The sequence below is a fragment of the Ornithodoros turicata genome, chromosome 1, assembly GCF_037126465.1.
Source record: "Ornithodoros turicata isolate Travis chromosome 1, ASM3712646v1, whole genome shotgun sequence".
NCBI classification, from domain to species: domain Eukaryota; kingdom Metazoa; phylum Arthropoda; class Arachnida; order Ixodida; family Argasidae; genus Ornithodoros; species Ornithodoros turicata.
In genome coordinates, this window is record NC_088201.1 from 188902564 (window position 1) to 188928222 (window position 25659).

Sequence of the window (25659 nt, forward strand, 5' to 3'; positions counted from 1 at the left end):
AGCGGACAAATGATTCCAAACAAAAGAGCGCAACGCCACTAACAAGAAATCTAAAACCACGTATGAACAAAGGCAACAACTAGGCATCTACCAAATCAGAGAACAAAGACCTTTAAAGGGACCCTGAAACAGTAACGACAAGGGGCAAACCACCGCCAAAGGCCTCCAATAACATCACAGCACACCGAGAGAAGCAGGGAACCGTGCAAATTGATGTAACCGGTGCAATTCAACCTCGTAAGAACGACAGATATACAGGATGAACACCAGTGCTATGCCAGACGCATCACAGAGCACCAACACATACCCAGAGACCCCCGTGGCAAAGGAGCCCCGAGACTCCAAAGTGTGCCTCCCCACGCAAACAAAGTACCTCCCCCCAGTGGAAGGCCTTGAGGAGCTCCAAGAAACGGCAGGAAATCTATGCCAAAATGGTCAAAGCTGGACAAAGGAACCAGGTTCAGGAAGCCTTCGACCAATATGAGGAACTCCTGGCCAATCTGTACCAAGATAATAAACGGCTCCTCAAAGACCTCGAGGTGGCCTCAGAAGCCACAGTCGCTCACCTCAATGAGAACCCGGAGGAATCGGAGGTGTTTGCCACTACAACCCCCCGACCGGTATGAGAAGCGAAATGGGCTCACCAGCACCCCACGAAGCCCAAAAAACAGAAATCTATGAAAGAATCAAACACCTGCAAGAAACATACATGGATGTGGCGTGCTCCATACCAGGGGACATAAAGAGGGTGAGCAGAGACATCTTCTTTGAGTATGCCGAAATCATCCGCTTCTTGGAGATGACCTTAATGAAAGAGGCGGGCAGGAGGCTGGAACTGCGCAGGAGAATCGAAGAGTTGAAGGAGGAGGTGGAGAGTGCCCGAACAGAGATGGAAACCCTAAAGCTCCAACAGCCAACATACGCCAACCTGGCCGCAAGAGCTGCCCCCCCACAAGCCCCTCCAAAGTTGCTAACGGCCACCATCAGGTCCAAAGAGGGAGTCTCACCACTCGCTGTAGTACAAACGGAGAAAAGAAATGAAACCATTGGCAAAGACGTAAAAAATACCTTCCTAAGGATCCTCCGCTTTGAGACAATTATAGCCGAATCACCATGCCTACAGGACCTGGAGGCCATCTCTAGACACTGAGACGGAGAAGACCCTTAGGGAGATGGCCACCATCCGCCTTGGTAACGACGTCTTCCCGCAGGTCAAAATCACGGACATACACATGGACACGTCGACCGACACCCTCAAAGAGGAAATTAAAAGGCAAACCGCCGAAGAGCAAAACGACATCCAGGTGAAAAAAATCCGACAGGAACGGAGCGGACGGCAGACAGCTTTCGTGGCAATCCCACATCGCCTCTACCGCCCTCTCCTAGACCTCGGGAGAATTAAAATGGGATGGACTCGCTGCCCGGTCGCAGAGGCCCTGAACATCAGGCGGTGCGCACAGTGCCTCAGATATGGGCACACCAGAAAGTACTGTGAAGACCAACACGACCGATGTGCAAATTGCGGGGAACACCACGAAGACGCATGCACGAAATCCCCAGCATGTAGAGCATGCCAGGGGTCCAATATCCACCAAGGAACCCGGTACAACGCTGCACACCATTTCTTTGACAAGGAATGCCCAGTGTACCAGGACGCCAAAGCCCGAGCACGCCTCCAGTCACAACAACAGCCCCAATTCCCCTACACATTCAACGCGTGCATAAGAACCCCATAACCCTCACAATGAACAGACAGAACAACAACCTAGGACTAAAATTCTTGCAAATTAATCTCAATGGAGCAAGGGCAGCTACGCTAATGCTCTCCAGACTCTACAGCGAGAACGCCCCAATACTGTTGCTATTCAGGAACCATACTATAGACTCCTGGCCAACGACGAAACACTAGTCAAGGCCAAATACACCCTCATCGCACTGACCTGGTCTGCACGGACGCATATGACATACTTCCCGTGCACACCACAGACACCACCCACGTCATCACAATCCAAAACAAAACAACAACTATCCTTCTCGTTAACACCTACCTGGCCCCCAGTAAAGACATGACCACCCTCATCGAAATTGAATCCCACCTAGACTGCAAACCCCATGTCCATGTTGTCCTACTGGGAGACTTCAACGCCAAAAACCCGGCGTGGGGAGGAACAACCGCAGACCCCAGGGGCGATGAGCTCATTGAGTTCATGCTGCTCAACGACCTCAGGCCTCTTAATAACCCACACTCCCCCCCCCACACACACATTCGACAGACCACGAGGAACCTCGTGGATCGACATCACTATAGTCAGAGAAATCCACGCCCATAATTACTTAAACTGGCAAGTACTGAACACACAGTCCTGCAGCGACCACAAATACATTTCTTTTGAAATTTTCAACCCTCCCAGCCCCTATATTTTCAAAACTACCAAAAAAAGCACGCAAGAGACGATGGATCGCCTGGCAACAGATGGATGGTTCAAAATGATAACAAACAAATATACCAAAGAATCACTCAACCCCGACGCAGCTGTGTACGCTCTCCGCAAAAAAATCACTACCTACAACACTACCTACAAGCAACAAGCTATCCGTAGGATAACACCCCATCACACGGTCAACCCTTGGGGGACCCCCCAACTAGACGACATCAGAAGGGAAGCCAGAAGACTGCGGCGTCAAGTACAATGGGAATGGCGAACACAACCCAACCCTCCCATACTAATTCCGTACAAACGTATGGCAGCAACATACAAGAAAGCCCTTATACAGGCAAAAGCATGTGCCTGGGAGAACCTCTGCGCCAAGCTAACACCAAAAAACCCCTATGGGGAAGCGTACAAAAAAGTCTGAGAGGACTCACACCTGACACCTAACATTAATGCACTCATCAACAAAACCGGGACACCCACAACATCCGTAAGGAAGACCCTTGAACTTCTACACAGTACCATCTTCGGTGACCCCCCACCCAACCCCCCTCATACCCTCCAACACCATATCCCCTCCCCCCTCCCTCCCACCTCTAATGGACCAGAAGTGGAAAACAACCCAACACTGACGCCACAACACACAACTCACCCCCCAGGTCACGACATCACACTACACGAACTCAAAGAAGCCCTCTGCCAGACCAAGACCAATACCTCCACCGGACACGACGGTATCACCCATGAAATTGCCACCTGCCTAATTACGCACCACCCAAACTTTATACTCCTACTAATGGACACCTGCCTCTGCAGGGGCATATACCCACTTGACAGGAAAAAAGGGCGCATCAAATGGCTCCTGAAAAATGGAAAAAATCCTACCGACCCTACCTCATACCGGCCAATCACCATCCTTCCCATCTTAGCAAGAATCTACGAAAGAATTATCTACCAACGACTCTACTACTATGTCCAGCACAACAACGCCCTACATCCACAGCAATACGGATTTGTAGGCGGAAAATCCACCACCATGATGCTACATGACATAACTTACAACATACGGGAAGCACGGCAAAAGGTACAACACACCACACTCATTACCCTAGATGTTCAAGGCGCTTTCAACGCACTAGAACACCACCAAATACGACAAGCACTTACGAAAATAGACGCACCTCACAACCTTAAACTACTTATCTCCAACTTTCTTGCAAATAGAACCCATATCATGACATCCAACACCACCTACATAGTAAAAGAGAGCCACAGGGGATGCCCCCAGGGCTCCCCTCTCAGCCCCCTACTATGGAACGTGGTGGTCAACTCCATTTTGAACACAACCCCACACAGAAAATGCACAATATATGCATATGCAGATGACCTAACAATGGCCATTAACGGCAAAACCCGCTGGGAAATAGAGGAAGTGGGCAACCCCTTCCAAGAAGAGGTCAATCTATGGGCCACTGCACACGACCTTAAATTTAACATTAAAAAATCACAATGCCTCACTATCGAACATGGCAACTCTATCTCAAAACGTCTTCCCATCTTCAGCCAGGCAAAACCTAAAAAATGTCAAAGAAATGAAAATACTTGGAGTCCGCTATGACCACAAACTCACATTCCTACCACACCTGGAAGACATACGTGGCAAAGTTACCACAACAACAATCCAACTCTCCCAAATCAACTCCACCCCCCACGGGACCGCCCCAACCTCTTTAAATTTTACTACAAAACCATCATAGAGAGAACCATCCTTTATGGAGCCCCCGCGTGGTGGACACCCACACCTACAACGACGGCTCCAGGCAATTCAACGCATCCCTCTACTAAAACTTGCGAAAGCATACCGGACTACCCCGAACGAAGCCCTCCCAGCACTATGCAACACCTTGCCCATCGCCGTCCAGACTACCATGGAGTATAAAAGCTTCCAACTACTCCAAAAGAAAAACATCATCCAAATCAACGAAAACACCCTCTCGCCCTGTGATATGGAATTCCCTGAGGGAAAGGAGGTCACCCACCCCGCCCTACTCATCTCTATTCCACTCACCAGACCCCATAAAACCACCTACAACAACATTACCATCTTCACAGATGGGTCAAAACAAGAACAGCAAGTGAGAGCAGCCTTTTGTGTTTTTAAGCAGGATGAACACATACGCTCCTAGAAGTTCCGCCTAACAGAAAACTGTAGCATCTCCGACGCGATGCTTCTCGCCATCGACAGGGCCATTGACAGCATTATCATAAATCAGCCACAAGGAGACATCACCCTGTACTCTGACAGCCTATCTGTGCTACAAGCCCTCGATAACCCCTACCACAACAATCCACGAATCAAGCAACTGAAATTCAAAATCCACACCTTACAAACTGCACACACCCAATCCACACATTTCGCACACGTCCCCGCCCACACGGGCATTACCGGGAATGAAATCGCTGACAAACTAGCAAACAAGGCCTGCACACTACAAACAAAAGTCCATGTTCCCTACAGTAAACGGTACCTCAGCAAACTGCTCTGGAGGGAACAAAAAACATGGAAACATGGCAACAAAGCTGGGAAACCGAAAACCAAGACCGCGTTATCAAAAAATGGCTCCCGCGAATTCAATATGCCCACCTCATTTTTTCCCCTTCCTACTTCCTAAGCCAGATGCTTACCAGGCACGGCAATTTCCCAGCATACTTTAAGAAACGCAACATCGATCCCACACGAAAATGTAAATGCGGCGATCCAAATGCGGACGTCCTACACTACCTAACCCAATGCATAGAAACCCTGCCCTTCACAAGCAAAATGGCGCGCGCCATCAATACCCAAATTACCCCCGATAACCTACACAACATCTTACAGTGCCCCTCCGGCCTGGACCTCGTCCGAGAGATGGCAGAACACATCTCCACCAACATCAACCCATCACCGACAAACCGATAAACCACCAAGCAACGCCCACGTAATAATTCACTGAGATGACGTGTCTTTGGCCCGCACAAAAAACCCAGCTACCTGGGCGAACGGGACAAAGTACTCGACCCCCCCAATCCGGACACGTTCAGAGACACTCAACATTACCACGCAATCCGACCCCGGAGCAGAACAAGCTCAGAGAAACCATAAAACACCAACCCCTCGGCCCCCTCACTGCTCGAACCGAGAGGCCGACCAGACCGACCAACACCGGCGGTAACCACACCGGACGACCCCGTGAGAGGCTCGACGACCGGACCCCGACTATGACTCCGAAACCGATAAGCCACTCCGAAACCGAAACAGAGACAACTACGACACTGAAGCCTGAAACCCACCAAGAAAACAACAGACACAACTGGGAGTCGACTCTGCGGCAACCACGAAACAACGCAGTGAAGCAGGGAAGACCAGAAGCAACAAGGAAATTACAGGACCCACAACCAAAAAAGTGTGGATGTTGGGGGACGCGCCAACGGCGACCCTACACAAGCATAGTGCAGTGGCAGTAATAGTGCAAAGAAGAACACAACGGTGATGGTGATGATGTGCGACCTTTAGACTGCTGTCAAAAGACTAATTCCTTGTGTATTCCTTTTGCAATTCCTTTTTTGTATATTCAGCTCACTGTACTCACTGCGTAGTCATTCTATTCATTGTATCCACTTGTATTTTTTGTATCCAGTTTGGCATATTCACCTTTTTGTACCCACCGTGTAGCCATTCTAATCACTGCATTTTTTATATACCTTCTTATACTTCCATTGCGTTCTACTCATTGTAGATTCACTTTTTATACTCACCGTAATCATTGCCTTTTTCATGTACTTTCTTATACTTTCAATGTTTTCTACTGATTGTATCTTCACACGGCCATTGTGCCCTACGTATCCACTCCCAAAGTGACCTGTACCTACTTCTCAGTAAAACAATAAAAATCACCGCTGAACAAGTCGAGCCCGGGCCCAAGGCACTGGTCGTGCTGGATAGTGGAACCCCCTCTCCCACTTTTTCTATCCTATCTCTCTCCTTCTTCTCGATCACCCACCACTGCCCTGCGATACCCTTGAGGTGGTACGGAGCCTGGTGGACTAAAATATCTTCTCATTACTATAGGTATACCAACCATTACAGGTATATATTACAATAGGTATACGAGTTCATAATGTATGCAAGTGTATCAGTTAGCAATATGCTCACAAGTGTGCGTGGTTCAGTGTACGCATATGTGTTACCTGCAATAAATGTCTGCCATTTTCTTTCATTTTTTTCCTTTCAAGAACTTCACCTGCTCCAGAATTGGGTGGCTCTTAGTTCAGTTACTTAATTACAGTTAGTTACGATCTGGGTATAGCGTGTTCCGTAAAGGTGCTGTCACACTGAACAGACACGACGCCGACACTGACACGCCGCCGACACCCACGGAAGACAGACATTGCCACCATACGTTGTATTGCCAAGCACACCTGTCACAATGCGCCGACCAACAGCGGTAGACGCAAGTCGACAAAACGTCGCTTCAGTGTGACAGATTTCGATGACAAAATTGGCAGGCAGACAGTGTCTGACGACGTGTCATCAGCAGTTTGATCGTTGCTCAAAAATACGATGACCGACATACGGCATCCACTGCGCGAACGGATAATATTTTATGAAAAATCTATGTTGTGGTTGTTGCGATCATTTTTTAAACATTCAGCGCCTCTGACGGAGGCAACAGAGGTGTGTTCTGTTCGCGAAAACCATTGTCTTTTGGAAAGGTTTCGCTGTTTCGCTGCAAGCGTCGTGTTGCCCTCAGCTATGGAGTTCACAACGGAAGATGAGAAAACTTTGATATCTACAATGGAGACAAAGACGTTACTCTGGAACGTTCAGCGTCCCTGCTATCACCAGAAGGAGCTAAAAGAAAAGGTGTATGGAGAGGTAGCAGAGCGTCTCGGACGTAGCGGTGAGACGCAACTTACTTCACTTCATTTTCGTTTTGTGGGATGTTAACATTTGGTATTTAAGCGTCAAGAAAATGTTTGCTGCTTGTGCAATGCGCTATTATGATGATGAAGGCTGACTCTGGGCACGTCGCTGACATTTGTTAAGAACGCGAACTAATTTCACATGCATGTAGGCACGCGCAAAAGGTGATCACCCAGTTTGGGACGCGCGTAACACTTGAGCATGAATAGTAAACGCTTCAGACTGACCACCGCTGAATCTTCACTATCCTAACGAACGCAGGTAAGCTTGGAAGCTTATTTTCACTCTGCATGATCAATCGCGCACTAAGCCGTCATGAGTGTCGCAGATCATGCATGTTTCAGTCAGGGACAGTTTGTGTGGCAGCATCAGGGGTTGACAGCGTTCGTGTTGACACTGGCAACGGAAAGGCAGGGATAAGGTGTTTGTGTTAGCGTTCAACAGACTGCATTAGCAACGTTATTTGTTTCCAGATACTGACTATATCGCCCTAATGGATGTCGTCTGCCTTGTGACACCAGAATGGTCGGAAAGAAAATAATCGCCCACGAAATTATTGGTTTGGCGCAATTCTTCGGAGTTTCAATTATATTCATACAAGAAAGTCATCTCTTCAAACAAGAATAAATTGTGAACTTGGACAAAAATCGCAGTAAAATCCTACTGGAATTTTGGAACACGCAATTCTAGAGGCGTAGGCATTATCGTCGTGTACAGTAAAAAATATTAAAGGTAAAATGGGAAAGAGATACAGAGGGAAGAATTATTAAAGTAGTCATGAAAGCTAATGGAGAGGACTTAGTTGCTCTAAGTTTGTACGGTCCTAAGTACTCAAAGGAGGCATTTAATTTCTACAAAGACGAACTTGTCGACTGTGTCGTTTACTACCTCGCCGGCTTCATGTGCCGGAAGCCACTTGGGATGACAGAATGCACAACGTGTCGTCAGAGCCTCACATCCGAAGCAGAAGCACAGGTGCTACCCGACAGTGCTCTTGTAGACTGCAAGACAAGGGGTGGCCTTCTTCACCACAGTAGGAACACTTATTCGAAGCAGCTGAGGCAGAATTTCAGGAACATGCTACTTGCAGGAATGCGTGTGAAGTCACAGTGGACAACATGCTCGAGAGCGCAAAGTTTTCATTTCCACGTGATGATCACAGAGAGGAGATGATGGTTTGTTTAATCAACAATTACATATCAATGTGAATGAGACAGCTGTGCAAGCAGAGGAGACATGAAGAAAAAACAAAAAACACAGCATCTAAAAAAGCTTGGAAAACTCATTTCGACAGTACAGCAGCTTATTTTACTGCTCCTTATTATTGCACGCTTGCACAAAATAAATGCTGAAATATTTTCATTGGTGTTAGACGAAGGTTGATGAAGTGCACAAAGCTCACAGAGATGCGAGTCGCTGTCAATAGCACATATGCGTTATCGCACACTGGTTAATTGGTGAATCTTGCAAAATAGTCCTAATATGACGCCATGAAGAAAACGCTAAAAAGGACAAAGACGGGGATGACACACATGGATGTGTTGTGCCCGTGTGGGGAGTCAGTCATGGATTGCCTGGTGGGCAAAAACAAAGATGCGCAAGTCTGGAATGTTCAAACCCCACTTATCGAAAGTGAGCAAGATCTTTTCTTGTTTCGCCCACTACTAGAAAAATTATAAAGTGCCTCCAGAGATGGGGGCGGGAAAAGGCAGCAACGAAAAGGCAAGAAATGGAGTGCCTGCAGAGGCATCCCCTAGCCCTCGAAAGAGGAGAGTCGTCACAGGCCGGAGTGAGTAATGCACAGCCGAATGAACATTTCCGGCTGCTCTGGGAGGATCGCTGGAAAGGGCCTCGGTACCACCTTGCGCGCGACGATTTGGAACTGGAGGTGTCCGTGCTCCCGACAGCTGCTTGCAAAAGCAGCAGGGCGGGCGACGGGGATAATGAGCTCCCCGATATCATATGAGGGAGACAGGCTGGAAGCAGCCGCAGGCATGGCCAATGAGGCCCGACGTTTCCACGAAAAGCAGTTCCCGCAAACAGTTGGCTGCGACACCCCATTCAATGGCCAGCGCATGCACTTCAGTATTAAAGAGGTTGTTGCTGCACTAAAGGGGTTGAGAAACCACACGGATATAACTTCGTCTTTGGCAGGGTCTGTACGCCTCCCTCCATGCACGTCGTATGCAAAGTCCCACCTCCCACATCCTCTAATTTTTTTATGCCACAGAGTTTTCGAAATATCCCATTTTTGAGGCCCCTGCTGACCGTGGTGCCAAGGGGTGGCAGCTCCATGAAGTAGGCGGGACGTCAAGCTTTGACCAGTCGCTCTATGGCTCTACGTCATATCGCTTCCACTCATTTCACTTCGCCGTGTTCCTGTTCATAGGCGTCATGAGTGACAAAAATCCTGGAGGACCCCCTGTTATCAATAAAGGGCAAGGAAGTGAAGCTCCACTTCATGGGGTCCCGGATGAAGGAAGTATTCATCATGTACATCCCACTGGACCTCGCCTCGAGGACATGTGCGCAACTTCCTCACGGGATTTGGCACTGTTCACGAGGTGACCGAGGTAATCCACAAGAGGTTCAGATGGCGCACGGGCCATCTCCGTGTTGTCATGGATATGGCCAAGCCTGTGCCGAACTTGTTGCACATCGTGCAATGGACCGTGCGTTTAAATAACCAATCAATCATGAATCACGGCCGTGCGTCGCTTTTGCAGGCGCTGCTCGTTGGAGGGTCACATAGCGGTCCAATGTGCGACCGTGAAGTGCGTTCGATGGGGTGTGTTCCGCTGCCTGCCTGCGCTGTGGGGCGGACCACGCAGTTAGTCAGTGCCGTCGGCGCACATTTGCGTCGGTAGCAGGCTACGCGCGTGCGGCCGTTCCCGATCTGCCCGTGGAGGAGGAGGAGCAATCCCCCAACCCTGTGTAGCCCCTGAGTTGGACGAATTGTCCGCCCCCATGGATCCTACCCGTGAGAAGACGCCAGAGGAGACCCAAAGCGCCGTGGAACCCGCCGCCCTGCCAAGCGGTACCAGCACTGAGGACTTCCCCGTGCTTCTCTCACTCGATGCGTCAGCTGCCGTGTCGGCCGTGGAGAATGCGGTGGAGCCACCTGCTCCCGCCCCTGTGAGCGCCGAGAAAGCTACGGTGGAACCGGAGCCGCCTGCCCCCGCAGCTGTGGAAGCCGTCGTCGCCAAGGAAACAGAGGACGCTGCACCCACCGTGGTCGAGCCTCCCGCTTCTGCCCAGGAAGCAGCGCAGTCACTCAACACGAAGTCGTCGCGGAAGCGCAGGCGCGTTAGAATCAAGCGCCGTCCGGGTTCAGATACTGAAACCTGCTCTTCGCGCGAATAAAATCTAGCCCCTGCTGTACTCGCAATATGATTTTCACTGTCCCGCTTTTCTTTTTATGGCCGGTAGTTTAAATATTGTTTCTTTTAACGTAAGGGCCAAACAGCTCGAAATTTTAAATGAGGCGCGCGCCTTACATACTCACATCATTTGTGTTCAGGAAACCTTTTTAGCTCTCCACGCCAAATGCGGCTATTCGATAAACGCCACGGTACCAAATCGTATTGGAGTCTCGGCTTTGCCGGGAGGCAGGGGGTGGGCATTATTCTCATACCCCACTTCTCATACCCCACTGTGTGGCGGACACTGCACCCCGCTTCGCCAGGTTTTACGTGGAGTGGCAGGGGTGCGGCTACGCGCATCGACCGCTTTTACATCTCACGCAACATCCCAGTGAATCAGGCACGCATTGACGCCCAACAGTGAGCCCACAGTGACCACTCCATGTTGGTGCTATCTTTGGGTGGTGCACTTCGCAGACCACAGGGCATGGGATGTTGGAGGCTCAATCCGAAGCTTCTGGACGAGAAATACTCACGCGCGAAAATCGAACAAGCCATATGGCCCTTTTTACAGGGGCCGCTCACCCCATCATTACAGTGGCTAGATAAGGGCAGTGTGGTGACCGGCTCGCAACTCCCGTTGGAGCGGCGGTCCACGCCTTGGAAGACAGTGACGTCATGCCCAGGGGGCGCTGAGCACAGTATCCCTGCAACTTCGTAAGTTTCGGCAGCAGTGCTCGAGATGAAACGTAAACGAACATGGGACAAAGAGAATACTCCACCGTCATCACGCAGGCGGGATAATCACTGTTTCCTTCCTGGTTGCAACAGCGGCTACAGATCATGCAAGGAAAAGCGCAGCCTGTTCAGCGTACCCCAGGATCCGGCAATGTTCGACAAGTGGAAACGCGCAGTGCCACGTGGTGACGTTGAGCTTCAACCCAACTCTGCGATTTGCGAACTGCACTTCAACAGTCAGTATGTAGTTCGTCATTTCACGAACATTATAAACAACGAGGTTGTCACCATCTCGCGTGACAAACCGAAACTAACGGATGACGCACTGCCAACTGTATTTCCGAATCTTCCCAAGTATCTCACGAAACCTGCACCAAAGAAAAGACTACTACTGATACGAAGTAGCACAGCCACTGATTTCTCTGTGACTAGTGATATCAATGAGGTTCCAGAGGTCCCGCCACTTCTGGACGATCCATCAGATGCGTGTGGCGTCAGCGACTTCATTGATCGATTCGGAAAACTGGTTGTGCCCAACATGTATTAGTCCCCCGTATCGATTTGAGGACTATCCACACATCATTGCTTATGCACTGTGTAACCTTCCAAGTCATGTTATGACACTGCAGAAAGTCGTGCTATTTTCAAAGAGTCGTGAAACTGGACAGATCACAGGAACAGCCTACTTGAAAAACGTGAAAATTGCAGACGTGTCGATAGCAGGTCACAAGGAAGCAGAAGAATACCTGGGAACTGTAAACGGTATTAGTGAATGCATGGGGTCAGGTAGGAGAGAAGATTTCCTGCCTCTCCAAGTTGAAGCTTGCAAGGGCGCAACAGTTCAGGACGGCATTGTGTTCAGCAAAAAGTGCAAAGGAAGAGCACAAAATACCAAGGCCCACTGCCTTTGCTGTAAATATCTCAGAAAGCTTTTATTGACTCAGAAGTCCAAGAAAAAGCATAGGGCGCTGCAAAAAGTTCCCACGGCAGCAAGCAAGCTACGAAACAGTTTCAAGAAGGTGCGACGACTAAAAGCAAAAGTTGCATCCCTAAAGCATGAGGTTCGTGCTATGAAAAGAAGCAACTGCCAGTGTACCTGAAAAGCTTGTCTTGGACAGGGTGAAGATGCTTCCTGTGAAACAACAACTAAGTGTCATTCATTGTTTCAAAGCCGCGAAGAGGAAATCTACTCGTGGCATGGTGTACGAAAACGAGTGGATTCTTGAATGTATAATGATGCGCACGAGAATCCAAAGCTATACAACCACATCCGTAGCCAAAAAATACTAGTGCTACCCAGCAGGTCATGCCTGCACAAGTACCTGAAAGCATACAGAAGTGGCTTTGGATTCAACAAAACGATGTTCAATGCCCTGCCTGTGAAAACGAAGACAATGGACACCTTCCAGAGGCATGGCGGCCTTGTCATCGATGAGTTAAAGCTGTCGGAGCACCTGACTGTGCAGTCGTTTGGCCATATCCAGGGATTTGTTGACATGGGTGAATTTACGCCACCAGACCAGAAAAATGAACTGTGCGACCACGGCCTGGTTGTACTGTTTCAGCCACTAGCAGGTTCATGGACGCAGGCAATTGGTGTGTTTGCTTCACGAAACAATGTAAAAGCAGACCTGCTTGCCAAGATTGTGCTTGAGGCAGTGATACTGTGTGACGAAGCAGGACTCCATGTGGACTTTATCACATCGGACGGAGCAGCATGGAACAGACAAATGTGGAAATCTTTTGGAGTTGGTATCAAGCCGGGGGGTGTCAAGTGCAAGGTGCAGCATCCAGTGTCGGCTGAAAGAAGTCTTCAATTCATCTCTGACTTCCCTCACCTGATAAAATGTGTGAGGAACATGCTGGTGAAAGCTGGGTTCTGCACTCCTAAAGGCAGGGTACGTACTCATTTCTTGCGCAGTTGCTCAGTATGCTATCAATGTCTTCCAAAGTTTCCTAACGAACTGTCTGTAAATGCAGGTCTTCATAGAGCATGTGGAAGCTGCATGGAAGGAGGACAACCGCGCCATTTGTTTGAAGGCCATGCCCCGGATCACCCATTCGCACCTCCGCCCGAACAACTTTGAGAAGATGAAGGTCAACCTTGCTTTTCATCTTTTCAGTGGGGAGGTGCTACGTGGCCTTCACTTGTACAAGGATGTCGTTGAACAGCAATATGGACCACTGAAAGGCACAGAAACCTTCATAGATCGTATGAGACAGCTCACTGAGATCATGACTTCGCGAGAACCTTGAAAGGCTCTACGACTGGACTCGACAAAAGTTGAGTTCCTGAAGTCTTTGAACTTTGCAGCCAAGAATGGAGGTGGATTTCTAAGTGAAAGCACATGGTGTGGCTTGCAGGTCACGATCTGTAGCACTATTTCACTCCTGGAATATGTGACGAATCAAGCTCGGCTTTAAGTACCTAATGACATCTGCTGTGAGCCAGGACCGCCTTGAGAACATATTCGGTATCGTAAGGCAGTCATCAGGATGCAATGTGCACCCAACACCGTCACAGTTTCTGATTTCCATCAACTGCCTGAGCTTCTACAACTTGGCAAGGCCACCCACCACAGGGAATTCCCCAGCCGAAACCATTAGTGCATTGCTAGATGTGTCCTCAGGCGACAGTAGTGCATTAAAGCAGCAGAGGCTTGACGCTGCCCTAGATATCGGCAATCTTGAAGAAGCTCGAGAAGTTCTGGATGGACTGTGTGAGTCACCAAGACATGACGAGATGATAGTGGAACGAAGTGACGCTCAGCTTATAATGTATGTTGCAGGCTATGCTGCTCGCAAATGTATGTCAGCACATCAGTGCGAACGCTGTGCTGACCTGCTGTTGGCCAAACAGGACAGGACTGATGGTGCTGATATGTATGTAAAGCATTTTGATCATGGGGGTCTTCTGTATGCTTCAGATCAGCTTTATAACCTGATTGAAACAATAGAAAACTCCTTTACAATGGCCATGAGCAAGTGCAAGATCCACAGTGAAGCAGTCATGGAAGTGTTATCACAACTCCAGGCTAGCCCAGTAACAAGAGTTGGCTGTGAGGTGCACCACACAGAGCTGACTAACAGGATAATCAAATTTTATGTTCTAACACGGCTCCATTTCTATGTAAAGTCCCTGAACAGAAATAGAGAAGAAAGGAGAAAACGTCTCAAGATGTCCAAACTTGGCCGGGTCTAGAGCAAGCTGTACGACAATAAATCAATAAATGGATGCTTTTTTGCTTATGTTGATATATACTGTGCCTTGAAATTCATTCAAATGCAGCTCATTAGTGGCACGATCTTTGAGAGGCACAGTCACGGCGCCCAGGAAAGACGGATGTTTAACACAGCGATTCAAAGTCGACAGTCGGAAAGGTGTTGCTGCCGAGAATTTGCCGCTTCTGTAAACCTACTTAACTTACCACGGAGACATTATCATTGCTGATATCGAGAATATATGTGAACGTCTACTATGAGCAACAAAAACGAAATTACGTGTTACAAATGAGCAATTGCCGTGCACTGCAAGGGAGGCGTAGCAGCTGAGCAGCAGTGATCCTCGCATGGGCGCCACCTAGCGACCGTCTTCCACGGCGGAGCCCCTTTCGCATGCGCGGTCACCACACTGCCCCTATCTAGCCACTGTACCATCATCGTGGGACGCACTAAAACGAGCCGTGAAATCAGCCGTTACCACTAGAGCCACTAAATTTAGCGGCTCTAGTGGTAACGGCTGATTTCACGGCTCAATTTTTCACTAAATTTCACTAAAGATTTCACTAAATTTAGTGGCTCTAGTTACCACTGGGGGCCGAAAGCTAGCACGAAAGACATCATCGCCATCGGTGAAGCGATTGTGCTTCTCTCCAAGCCTAGGTCTGGTGGCCCGGGCATGCCCGAAGGCATCCAGAGGCTCCGCACCAAGCTACGTACAGCTTGGGACAAAAGTTTACGGAACACGGCACCTGCGTATTTCTTCGTCGGAGCGCTTTCCTGCTAGCTATCACGAAGCGATCGAATAGGAAACGGGTGGCGGGCTATTCTATCCATCGTTCAATATGTATGTCCACTCCTTTTTGCTGCTAGGTTGTCGGTCCATTGGAGAAATGCGACACCCCGGTGTTCCGTAAACTTTTGTCCCAAGCTGTACTCTCCTACGCCAGCAATGGGACCACTTTGAAGCTTCGCAACGCACGGAACAGTGGGAGCGCGAAGCCTTTTGCTCGCGCACGTTACTCCGCTGCCGCCTCGGCCAAGAGGCCACCCCCATCACCAGTGTCATCGACCGCGCCGGCCACATCGCCGACGAGCCGTCAGCTGTGGTCGACGCATGCGCAGACTTCTACCGACGCCTCTACACCGCAGACGCAGCCAGCACAAGGGGATTCCCCCTTCTCCCTCCGCGCGAGGAGCCGAATGTTGCCGTTGGTGACGTCACGCTCGGGGAGCTGCGAGCAGCGCTCGCTTCCTTTCCGCGCGGCCGTGCGCCTGGCTCGGACGGTCTCGTGCCGGAATTTTACCTGCGTTTCCGGGGCGTTCTCGGGACTGCTTTCGCCACGGGGGTCGGACTACCCCGGAGAAGTGTTACCACAGCGCCGCCGCCATACTTTTGGCATGGAGTCTGTTGCTTTCCTCTCGGGTGTCCCTCCGCTAAGTTTAGCGGACGTTTTTATTGTGTGACGTGCTCCATACGGTGTGTGCGATGTGTTTGGCATGTACATTACAAGAATAAAGACGCAATAAGAGCTTGCCAATAATCATCTGCCTGTTTTTTGTCATTCGCCTGTCACTTTTGTGTGCATGAGAAACGAATGGTTTCGGTTTCCCCTCCCCGCCTTCGTCTTGGTACTGTCGCCGTACGTCGTCCATGTTCGCAGACAGCCGAAAATGCCGGTTAGCTGCGCGAAGTGCAAAATCAGATACAGCAAATCCTGCTTCTATTCTATTCAAAACTTCTATTCCCCCCGGGCCTACAACTATGTGGCAAAAATGTTTCCTATGCCAGCAGTTGACACTCTTCGTCAGTGGTCAAAGGTCGTAGGAGTGTGGCCGGGATTCACTAAAGAGGTGCTTGATCATCTGAAATCCAAACACCAGAACAGTGAGCGAAGGGACAAGCTGTGTTCTATTATGCTCGACGGGATGAGCATAAGAAAAAAATGTGAAGTCGACAAAGCCACAGGACGCCTCATTGGGTTTGTAGATTTCGGGGAGGCCCACACTCCACACGAAACTGATGACGCACCACTGGCGGATGATGCACTTGCGTTCCTGGTAGTGGGTGTGGCATCACCATGGAAGATACCCTTTGGGTACTTTCTCAACGAAGGACTATCGGGCGAAATGCTTAGAAACCTCCTGACAGAAGCCATAACAACAATAACGGCTGCGGTCTAGAGGTTGTAGCAGTAGTGTGCGACGGCTTGTCGTCAAACGTAATGATGGGACGCCTCCTGGGGTGTCGAATACATGTCGACAGCACAGAGGACTTCAAGACGCATTTCCCACACCCCTGTGACAACGAGAAGAGAGCCCATCTAGTCTTCGATGCGGCCCATGGCCTCAAGCTGCTTCGAAATCTAGTGGGAGACCACAAAGTGCTGCACAGTAGCTACTATGGGGTGAGATTTAACAATATCTGTATATCTGTACAATGCAGCACACACAAGTCGAACAAATTTTCTCTATTCCCAGACCATCAGGCGGGATTTCATGGAAAAGCTACCGAAGTCCCAAGAGGCCGAAGGACTTCGTGCCGCCAACAAGCTAACTAGAGCACCATGTTGAGTTCCGCCGCCAAATTATGAAGGTTAGACTGGCTGCTCAGACCATCAGCTCGTCAGTGAGCAAAGCGCTCGACTTCTGCAGACTGCTCGGAATTACAGATTTTGAGGGCAGCGAAGGCACTGTGATGTTCATCACAGATGTGGATCAGTAAGGAACTTCCACCCTTTCTGATAGCTACTTTCCTGACATCCTTTCCTTTTTTTTTCTAGGTCGTTCGACATACTAAATTCACATAGCCCCGTAGTGACTGGGTTCAAGGCACCGTTGCGGAGCTCCTCCATAACACAACAGAAGGAAAAGATGATCAAGCTATCCTCAAGGTTAATGACGCTACACTTTTCCTCTGGCGTGCCGATCACCCAGCACGGTCGTGGCATGTCCGTGATAAGCCCTGCCTTAACACTAAAGAGCATAGCAGAACTTGCGGTCTAAGCAGATTCAGCGAGGACGTTGTAGCGTACATTGGGGTTTTGTTGTCAGAACAGTGTCAGCAAAGCTCACATGTGATGTGTGCCTTGATACCCTTCTTGATGATGACACGTCAAGCCCTCTGATCATCCTTAGGGACAATGGTGGTCTGTTGAAGCCATCTTCCTTTGTACAACGGCTGCTTTGTTGTGCTGAAGAAATATTCCGGCTTGAGCAGTCCAAGTGCACAGAGCTCACAGTAACCAACATTGTCATGAAATTATTCAAGTATTTCATTGCTAAACATGGTGAAAAGTTGCCGAGGTGTAAGCACTATGCTGATGAGCCCAGCCATATCTCTCTCATTATCTCTCTTGCAAAGGTAACACTACAGAGATACACAAACATCAGGCTGAGGGAACATGCACGCAGGGTTACTGTGGCAAATCGTGGTGTTCAAGTAAGGCAAATGCTCACGAAACAGATTTTGTTTCGTAACCAGTAGGTGTGCTGTGCAACTATGAAGGACATTTGGCAATTTCCGCACATTCTTGTAAATATTCTATGTTTTAGTATTTCCATGTTGATACAATGTTTTAAGTGCCTCACTAGTTACATTGTGAGGCAGTTTTCTGCTTGTACGAGTGGTTACATTACTATATTTATGTATACAGGGTGTTCCCTCTAACGTGTACAGAAATTTTATTTAAAGCGAGCGATAAAAGTGAAACGACCGCAACTTTTCAACTACTTGACTAAGAAACAAGTGCTACTAATGAAGCAGTGCCTGTTTCTTAGTCAAGTAGCAGAAAAGTGCCGCTTGCCTTTCTTTTGTCGCTCGCTTTTAATATAATTTCTGGACACGCTAGAGCAAACACCCTGTACGTCCAATTTGTATTTATGCTGTTCTATTGATACACAGGCTCCGAGTCCCTTCCTTTGTATTTTGACACTCTTCTGGTATTCCCTGAATTTTGTATCGTGTTATGTACAGTAGAACCCCTTTGTCGTAAACTCTCTGGGACCATGATCAAATTTTACTAGATCAGGAGTTTTATTATATCAGGTGTGCCATTGAATGTATGGGATTCTATCGGGACCGCAGTTCTCATTTACTATAAGCAGAGTTTTACTACAAGAGGAGTTACTATAAAGAGGTTCTACTGTATTACATATAGCTTATCTGCAGTGCATATGGGTACATGTGCAATATAATAGAGAAATCTTGGGCACCTTTATCCAGTTCCCGTCTTGCACAGTGTGGTTTCCTCGACATCACGCCAACTTGAGATTACGCCTCAGTCTACAATGAAGATCCACATTCCAGCTGTAGCATCGTAACATGATCTGTGGCCACGGCGGGAAACAAGCACGGACTGCACGGCATGTTGCGTCCATTCTCTGTATTCAAGCTCTCAGTGCCCTGTAGTACCCACGTGAGATAATTGAATTTTTCGAACCTCGACATGGGCGATTCCTCCTTCACGCCCGCCGTACATAGCAACGTTCGCGGCGCCCGTGTCCCTCACAAATATGATCCACAGCATTTCTCGATGCGATATCAGTCTCGTAATCGCAGAGCAACGTTTCCGTGAACGCTAAAAAGTACTTTGTTTGCCTTAAAACTTGCCCAGACCGACCCACACTAGTGATTCTTATAACATCGCTGCGGATTCCGGGCAGCGGCTGCTCTCATGTCATGTGACATCCCAGTGTGGCTCACAAACTGCGAAGCTCCGCCGTATTTGGGCGGGGAAAACTCGTTGGATAACATTGTCCATGTCAAAAGTTTGGCGGCGCACGGGTGGTATCAGGAGGAGCCTATAGGTCGTGCGCGAACTCCGTTATCTAGAATCCTACTATATTATCTCTATGGCTTTCACCACCAAAGCAATGAAAAGCGGCTGACGCTTCAGAGACAAGCCCTCGCTGCTCGAAAAGCTCCAGAGGTAATGCGATTGAGTGGAATCTGAAAGGAATTGAATCTACCAAAATCAGTAATAATTATCAGTGAAGAGTTGGTAGAGGTACCACTACCACCAGGCACCACCACCAGGTACCACTAATGACCATGAATTGAAGAAGGGGGACATTTCTGGGAACACAGCTGTGATCTTTTGCATTTTTTGTTTCCCTCATATTCTGTAAGTCGGACATCTCTATAAGTAGGACACGCTTCGGCTGCACCGCGGGTGTCCAACATAGGGAGGTTTCACTGTAGTATAATGCAAGCAAAATTAGTTCACATGGCGCTACAGAGCAAAACCGCAATGAAAGCAGAGCCGTCTTTGGCGGCAGCGAATGGGATCCCCAGGAGGCAAAGGTTGGCGGCACCCAATGAGACAACGGGAGAAGCGCGCGCATGTATCCTGTGCGTGTGGATTCGGAACGTGTCTGATCGTAGTGTTTCGAATACGCGCGGCATGATGCGCACTGTTGCATTTTTCGATACCGATTCGTTGAGTTGTAGCCCACAACAGTTCTCGCGAATGTTCCACTGGCAACATTTCTCAACGGGTCCTTCAGGCAACGACGCCAGCCCGCTTCTCAAAGCGCATTACATTATTCTCCTGGACTGCTCTGTGGCGTGGCACACACAGCTAGCACACACACTAACAATGAATAATAATAATAATAATGAATAACTAAGAAAACGACTGGTGACTGCGGAGTTGGGTCTGTGCTCCAGATTTATGCAAGCTGTAGTGGAATGTTGAATGGAAAAGCCCTTATGAAAGGTCTCGAGCCACAAATACCGGCAAAAGGCTGCCGGCATCACCTCCCTACCGGCAACCGGCGGAGCGCACAAATAACCGGCCGTGTCGGTATAATACCGGCCTGGTGGCAACCCTACGCACAGCATGGACCAAAAGCACTGATGCACGAGCTGAAACAACGTTCACGGCTTAGCACCGAAGCAAGAAAGAGTCAGATATAATTTTGACTGTACCTCCGTAACGGAATCGAAGCTTCTAATTATGATAACAAGTACGAAATTAATGTAGCGTAATGTAACGTAAGTTGAAATGAACTTGTTTATGCATTTTAGTGCCCCTTTAAGGGGTCTTCATTATTTCATTCCCCGCATCATCACCACCAATGGGGCAGAGTATCGCCCCTGGAGATGAAAGTCCCCATTGATCATCTCGCAATAAAGTTGTTTTACTTGGTAGCAGTATGTAGGGTTGCCACCCTTCCTAGTGAAAAATACCGGCTTAGGGAGAGGAGGCGGAATAGAGGGAAAGGAGGAAAGGCTCGTGGAAAAGGGAAAGTGGGTGAGGGGTGGACGAGCACACACACATAGAGAGATAATACGAGGAAACACAGGTTCCTGTGTGTTGCTGTGTCACTGATGCTAGAAATAACAATGATAATAATAATAGCAATGAATAATAATATGAATGACTAACTAAGAAAACGACTGGTGACTGCGGAGCTGGGTCTGTGTTCCAGATTTATTCAAGCTGTAGTGGAATGTTGAAGGGAAAATCTCGTAAAAGCCCTTATGAAAGGTCTTGAGCCACAAATACCGGCAAAATGCTGCCGGTATCACCTTCCTACCGGCAACCGGCAGAGCGCCCAAGTAACCGGCCTGGTGGCAACCCTAGTAGTAGGTGTGCTGTTTTTTAGCGTCAGAATGCCATTGACACAATAGAGGCAGAAGTCAGGTGGTAACCTCTCAGCATCCAGTACTTCTGAGTCGCAAAGAAGGTATGGGCACTTGATCTCCACGGTACCATTGGCACAGTACGTGCAGTCTGGAGTTGATACAAGAAAGGGCAACATAGCATTCAAGTGGAGCACTAGTCTAGAGCACTTGAAGTTCCTTGCTTCGCTCGCTTCATACGCTTTAAGTGCATCATGCTCATGTCGTAGGCCCCATGTCACAGGTTGCTGTCTTTCTGGGTAGCATATAGACTTCAGTAGTGAGATGCTAGGGTATCTAACACTCGTGTGTAACACACACGTTTCATTATGGAAGCTGTCATCCTTCCTGCCCTGTTCACAAACCATTTCAGTCAGCTACTTCGGTGCCTTGCTGAGGCCTCGACCATTTTGATTACATCCTCACTGACTTCAAATTGTTTGGTTTCTCTATCAGCTTTTCAATGCTGCCTCCCAATGAGTCTTCTGAGTATAAACTTCTCAGGTGAGCGGGCTTAGACTGTACAGGATCCCTGAAGGGTTCACAGCGGTTAGGCAGTACTGAGAATATCGCTGGCACAATTCCACTGTTATCAAAGGCACCAAACGCAACTACTAGATGGTACACAGCCTGCGTAAGCAGAATTGTGTGCTACAGGTGTTATCAATTTCAGTTGAGGTTTGTTCAGTGGCGGGTATAAATGACTATATATTTTGTGTTACTCATGCCTGAAGAAAAACACAGAGGGTACATGGGTCAAGACCCATAGCAATACATGCCACGTGATCCTCTGGTCTCCCTTCCATGACGGCCAATGTCTGCCCTGAGGGTTCCGGAAGCTTCGGGAAATGTCTCTGTGAGTGATGGAAGTGACAAGAAGCTGCCTGTAGCTGCTCTTGGAGCTTTTAGTCCATGGGGCAGAGTATACAGACTCCTAATTTCCATGGATATGGTCTAAGCGCTGTTCCACGTAACAAGTTTGCTGTCGGCATAAGATTGCGTAAAGCAGTACCATGGTATCCCGCAAGAATTGAAAACGTTCCAAACATATTCATTTAGAGAAAGGACAACACACTAAATTTTACATTGCGGGGATGCGTTGTGTTAAGTGTGTGGGAAGACAACAATGAAGAGAAAGAGAGGCACGTGCCAAGAGCACAGCTGGCAAGGCAAGAACGCTTCCAGCGGCGGTCACCTGCAGACAAGAGGCAGGATCGGACAGCTGAGCCGAGCACGGCAGAAACTGAAGGTTTTTGGTAGACTTCAGAAGGAGTACTTCTAGGGCATCGTTTGGGACTTCTCAGATATTGTTTGCAGCCATAATGTAAAATAGCATGTTTATTGTGTTATGTTTTCAATGGCTTGGCCTCTCTCCTTTCGGGCCACTGGCAAAGGTTTGGAACCCCCGAGTGGGATGTTTTTCCCACACTATAAATTATTAGAACATACAGCTAGAAGTATCATTTCTTACAGTTTCTCTGGGCTTCAGGATTTGAAAGAGTTGGAGTGTGAAAACATTTTCGAGCGCCATCACATTTAGCATGTGGTACCAGCGAATACAGGAGTACGTGCACCAAATCGTGAAATTACGTGTGAGAAATAGTGCGCCGCTAATGACACTCACTCATTATTAGGAGTGTGCATCGCTTTGCAAGTTGGAATTTTGATAGGATGTGTCACTAAGCGGAACACAGTGGGCGTATGTGTATTATGTCAAAAAGATGTCTATTTTACCCAGAAGTTGGTTGACTTATTTTGAGAATACCGAATAACTGGGTGTAATGTGTAAAAAATCAGCATACGTCGATGGTATCCAGGGCCGGCGAAAAGGCGAGCCAAAGAGGCTCCTGATTGGCAGACCGAAATACATTACATCGTATTTTCATTTGTCCAATGTTGTGTGCATTATCACAAACTATGGGCTCTATGGGGAGCTGTTGGCTCGGCTCGTGCTATGGAATGACTATATCGAGACCTGTCACCACAACAGAAAAAGCAACCGCATAACTTTCATTCCGTTTTCACTTACATTGCAATTCCAGCAGTCCCTTTTGGAGCAAACATCGCGCAATAAGTAAGAAAAACATGCATTAGTAGCAGCACGTATACATGTAAGGGCTATGACAAGGTTCTCCATGGCACGTAATTTCTGCTTTTGACTAAAGAATTTTCTAAAAAATGCGTACTAGCTGTACGGAACATACAGTATCGGATTACCACGATTTTTAGACAAGTGATGAATGCATGTGGATCGAGCATATAGCATGATCTTTTTGATTTTTTGAAAGAGTAATAAAGGGACACTTTGTGCTACTTTCCTGCTACCTGAGTTTTCAAACCGGCCCTACGCTTGATGTAGCTGCTGTTTGTAATTCAAGTGGCAGGAAGGCAGCATACAGATCCCTTTTATTGTTCTGTTTGTGAAGCGCATTGTGTCCGAGAACAAAATGACATCCTACAGACTCGAGCCAGACACTTATTGCTCCTGTTCTTCGCTGCTAAGAAACATCTTGGTTCATTTGGTCGAGAGACCTCGGAATCTTTTTTTTAACTTATTGCGCTCAATTTTATGTCTACTTTCGCATAACTCTTGGTGGAGACGGCTAAAGAGCAGGACAAAGAACCAGAGAAAATCGTTGAGTTACATTGCAATGGTGAAGACGGCACGCGAAAAATATGGCAAGAGGAAGACGGCGGAAGATGCAGGGACTTACGCATGCGTCACCAAGAAGTTGCATCCGCCAGACAGTGATGTTTTATTTACACGTACTCAATTCGAATGTTGCGTGCTTCGATTGGCACATGGATTGTAAATACTGAGACGACAGCAATGTCAGGGACGGATGCATTGGCCGCTACGTAACATTTCGTCTTAGATAATGCATGACCAGTAGTTACGTTACTACAGGCTTTCCCGCTGATATTAATCCAGGGGCCATTAGAGTTAACTAGACCACAAAGTTTATAGGTTCTATTTTTTTCAAATCTACGTTGTAAAAATCAGGCCAATGCCTTCACGTAAAAAAATTCGAGCATTCAGGTGGAAAATTTACCACCACACTTAATTTGGGGTGTAATCGCGCTGTGTACTTCGTGAAAGATTACTGGTATGTGCTTGCGTAGGTGTCTGTTTTAGATGCAGTTTCTTGGGTATATAGCATTCAGGTTTTTACCCGAAACAGGCGAACCCTGAATCGAGGTACAAATGCGAAAAAAAATAGGGTTAAGCGCTAACAATTACGGGTCCAAAATTAATCCACCCACTATGGAATTTCCGTGCCTTGCAGGTCAATTTCGGTGGCACCTGTAGTAATCACTATCGATAGTCAGTTTATTATGGGTAACATTTGCCCTATTCACTTATAGTTTGGTAATGAGGTAACTTCTGCAGTAGACTCGATAATCGCTGCAATAGTTGTAATGGTTACCACGATTTGTTAATTGCCACGTTTAAACCATTAGTTTTCTATGTTTCTGTTTTCTGAGGGTGCTCGTTACAGTCATCTTTTCCTGCCGCACGACCGGTTCGTCTGCATGTTTGACGTCACGTCGGACACAATTTTGTTTTTATCACGCAGTTGATTACATTAGTCGAGTAATTTGCGCTGGCAAGAGGATTGGCCTTCTGATAAGTGTAGTAGTGACTGTGATGAACTGAGCCTCTGTATGCAATAAGGGGATAAGTCGACCTATCCCCTTTTTACTATTTTTGCTGCAGTGACATCTACATACCAGTATGTACCTGCCAAAGAAAATTTAGGATGGTATTGCAATTTATTGGCCCGCTACAGGAGAGTAAGAAACGGGAAATGTATGTTTGTCAATGGGACGGACAAACAGATCAGGCCCCCTTTCTCGGTTTGAGATTTTTCGACTTATCCCCTTATTGGATACAGAGGTTCAATTACTGTTTATGACTACCATGTACAAGTCTGATCGCTGATGACTGTTATTTTGTCATCATCAGCTCCAGGGGCCTGCCTCAGAGCAAGTTGAAGACGACGCTACGTTGGCAGCGCACAAACTTTTTATGGTCAGAGAAATGCACAAGCAACGCGATCGCAGACTTTCCGAGCTTGTCACGGATGCCGTGAAGAGGACCTCCAGTGCGAGAAGGTCCTCTCGATCGCTCAGGTGCTCACCGAATATCTGGCACTGGCTTTGGAGCATGAGGCAAGCTGCATCGGTTCGCCACACTCTAGGTGCTCCCATACTCTGTAATGTTCTTATCAGAATGCTTCCATTCATTAGATGCACAGGGAGTTTCATCGGCTCACAAACTGCCAAGTACACAGTAGGATGGAGTGGTCCGTGGAG

The 25659-nt window shown here is 48.1% G+C and overlaps 1 protein-coding gene across 1 annotated transcript; it reads left to right on the forward strand.

Annotated features, from left to right (window-relative positions):
* Positions 1 to 12856: 12856 nt before the first annotated feature.
* Positions 12857 to 13751, forward strand: LOC135392046 (uncharacterized). Its single transcript, XM_064622675.1, has 2 exons — positions 12857 to 13393; positions 13476 to 13751. The coding sequence occupies exons 1-2, from the start codon at positions 12857 to 12859 to the stop codon at positions 13749 to 13751; spliced, it is 813 nt and encodes a 270-aa protein (XP_064478745.1).
* Positions 13752 to 25659: the final 11908 nt, after the last annotated feature.

Coding starts and splice junctions, on each gene's coding strand:
- LOC135392046 (XM_064622675.1), top strand. CDS start 12,857: ATGTTCAATGCCCTGCCTGTGAAAACGAAGACAATGGACACCTTCCAG. Junction 13,394..13,475: donor TCTGCACTCCTAAAGGCAGG/GTACGTACTCAT, acceptor CTGTAAATGCAG/GTCTTCATAGAGCATGTGGA.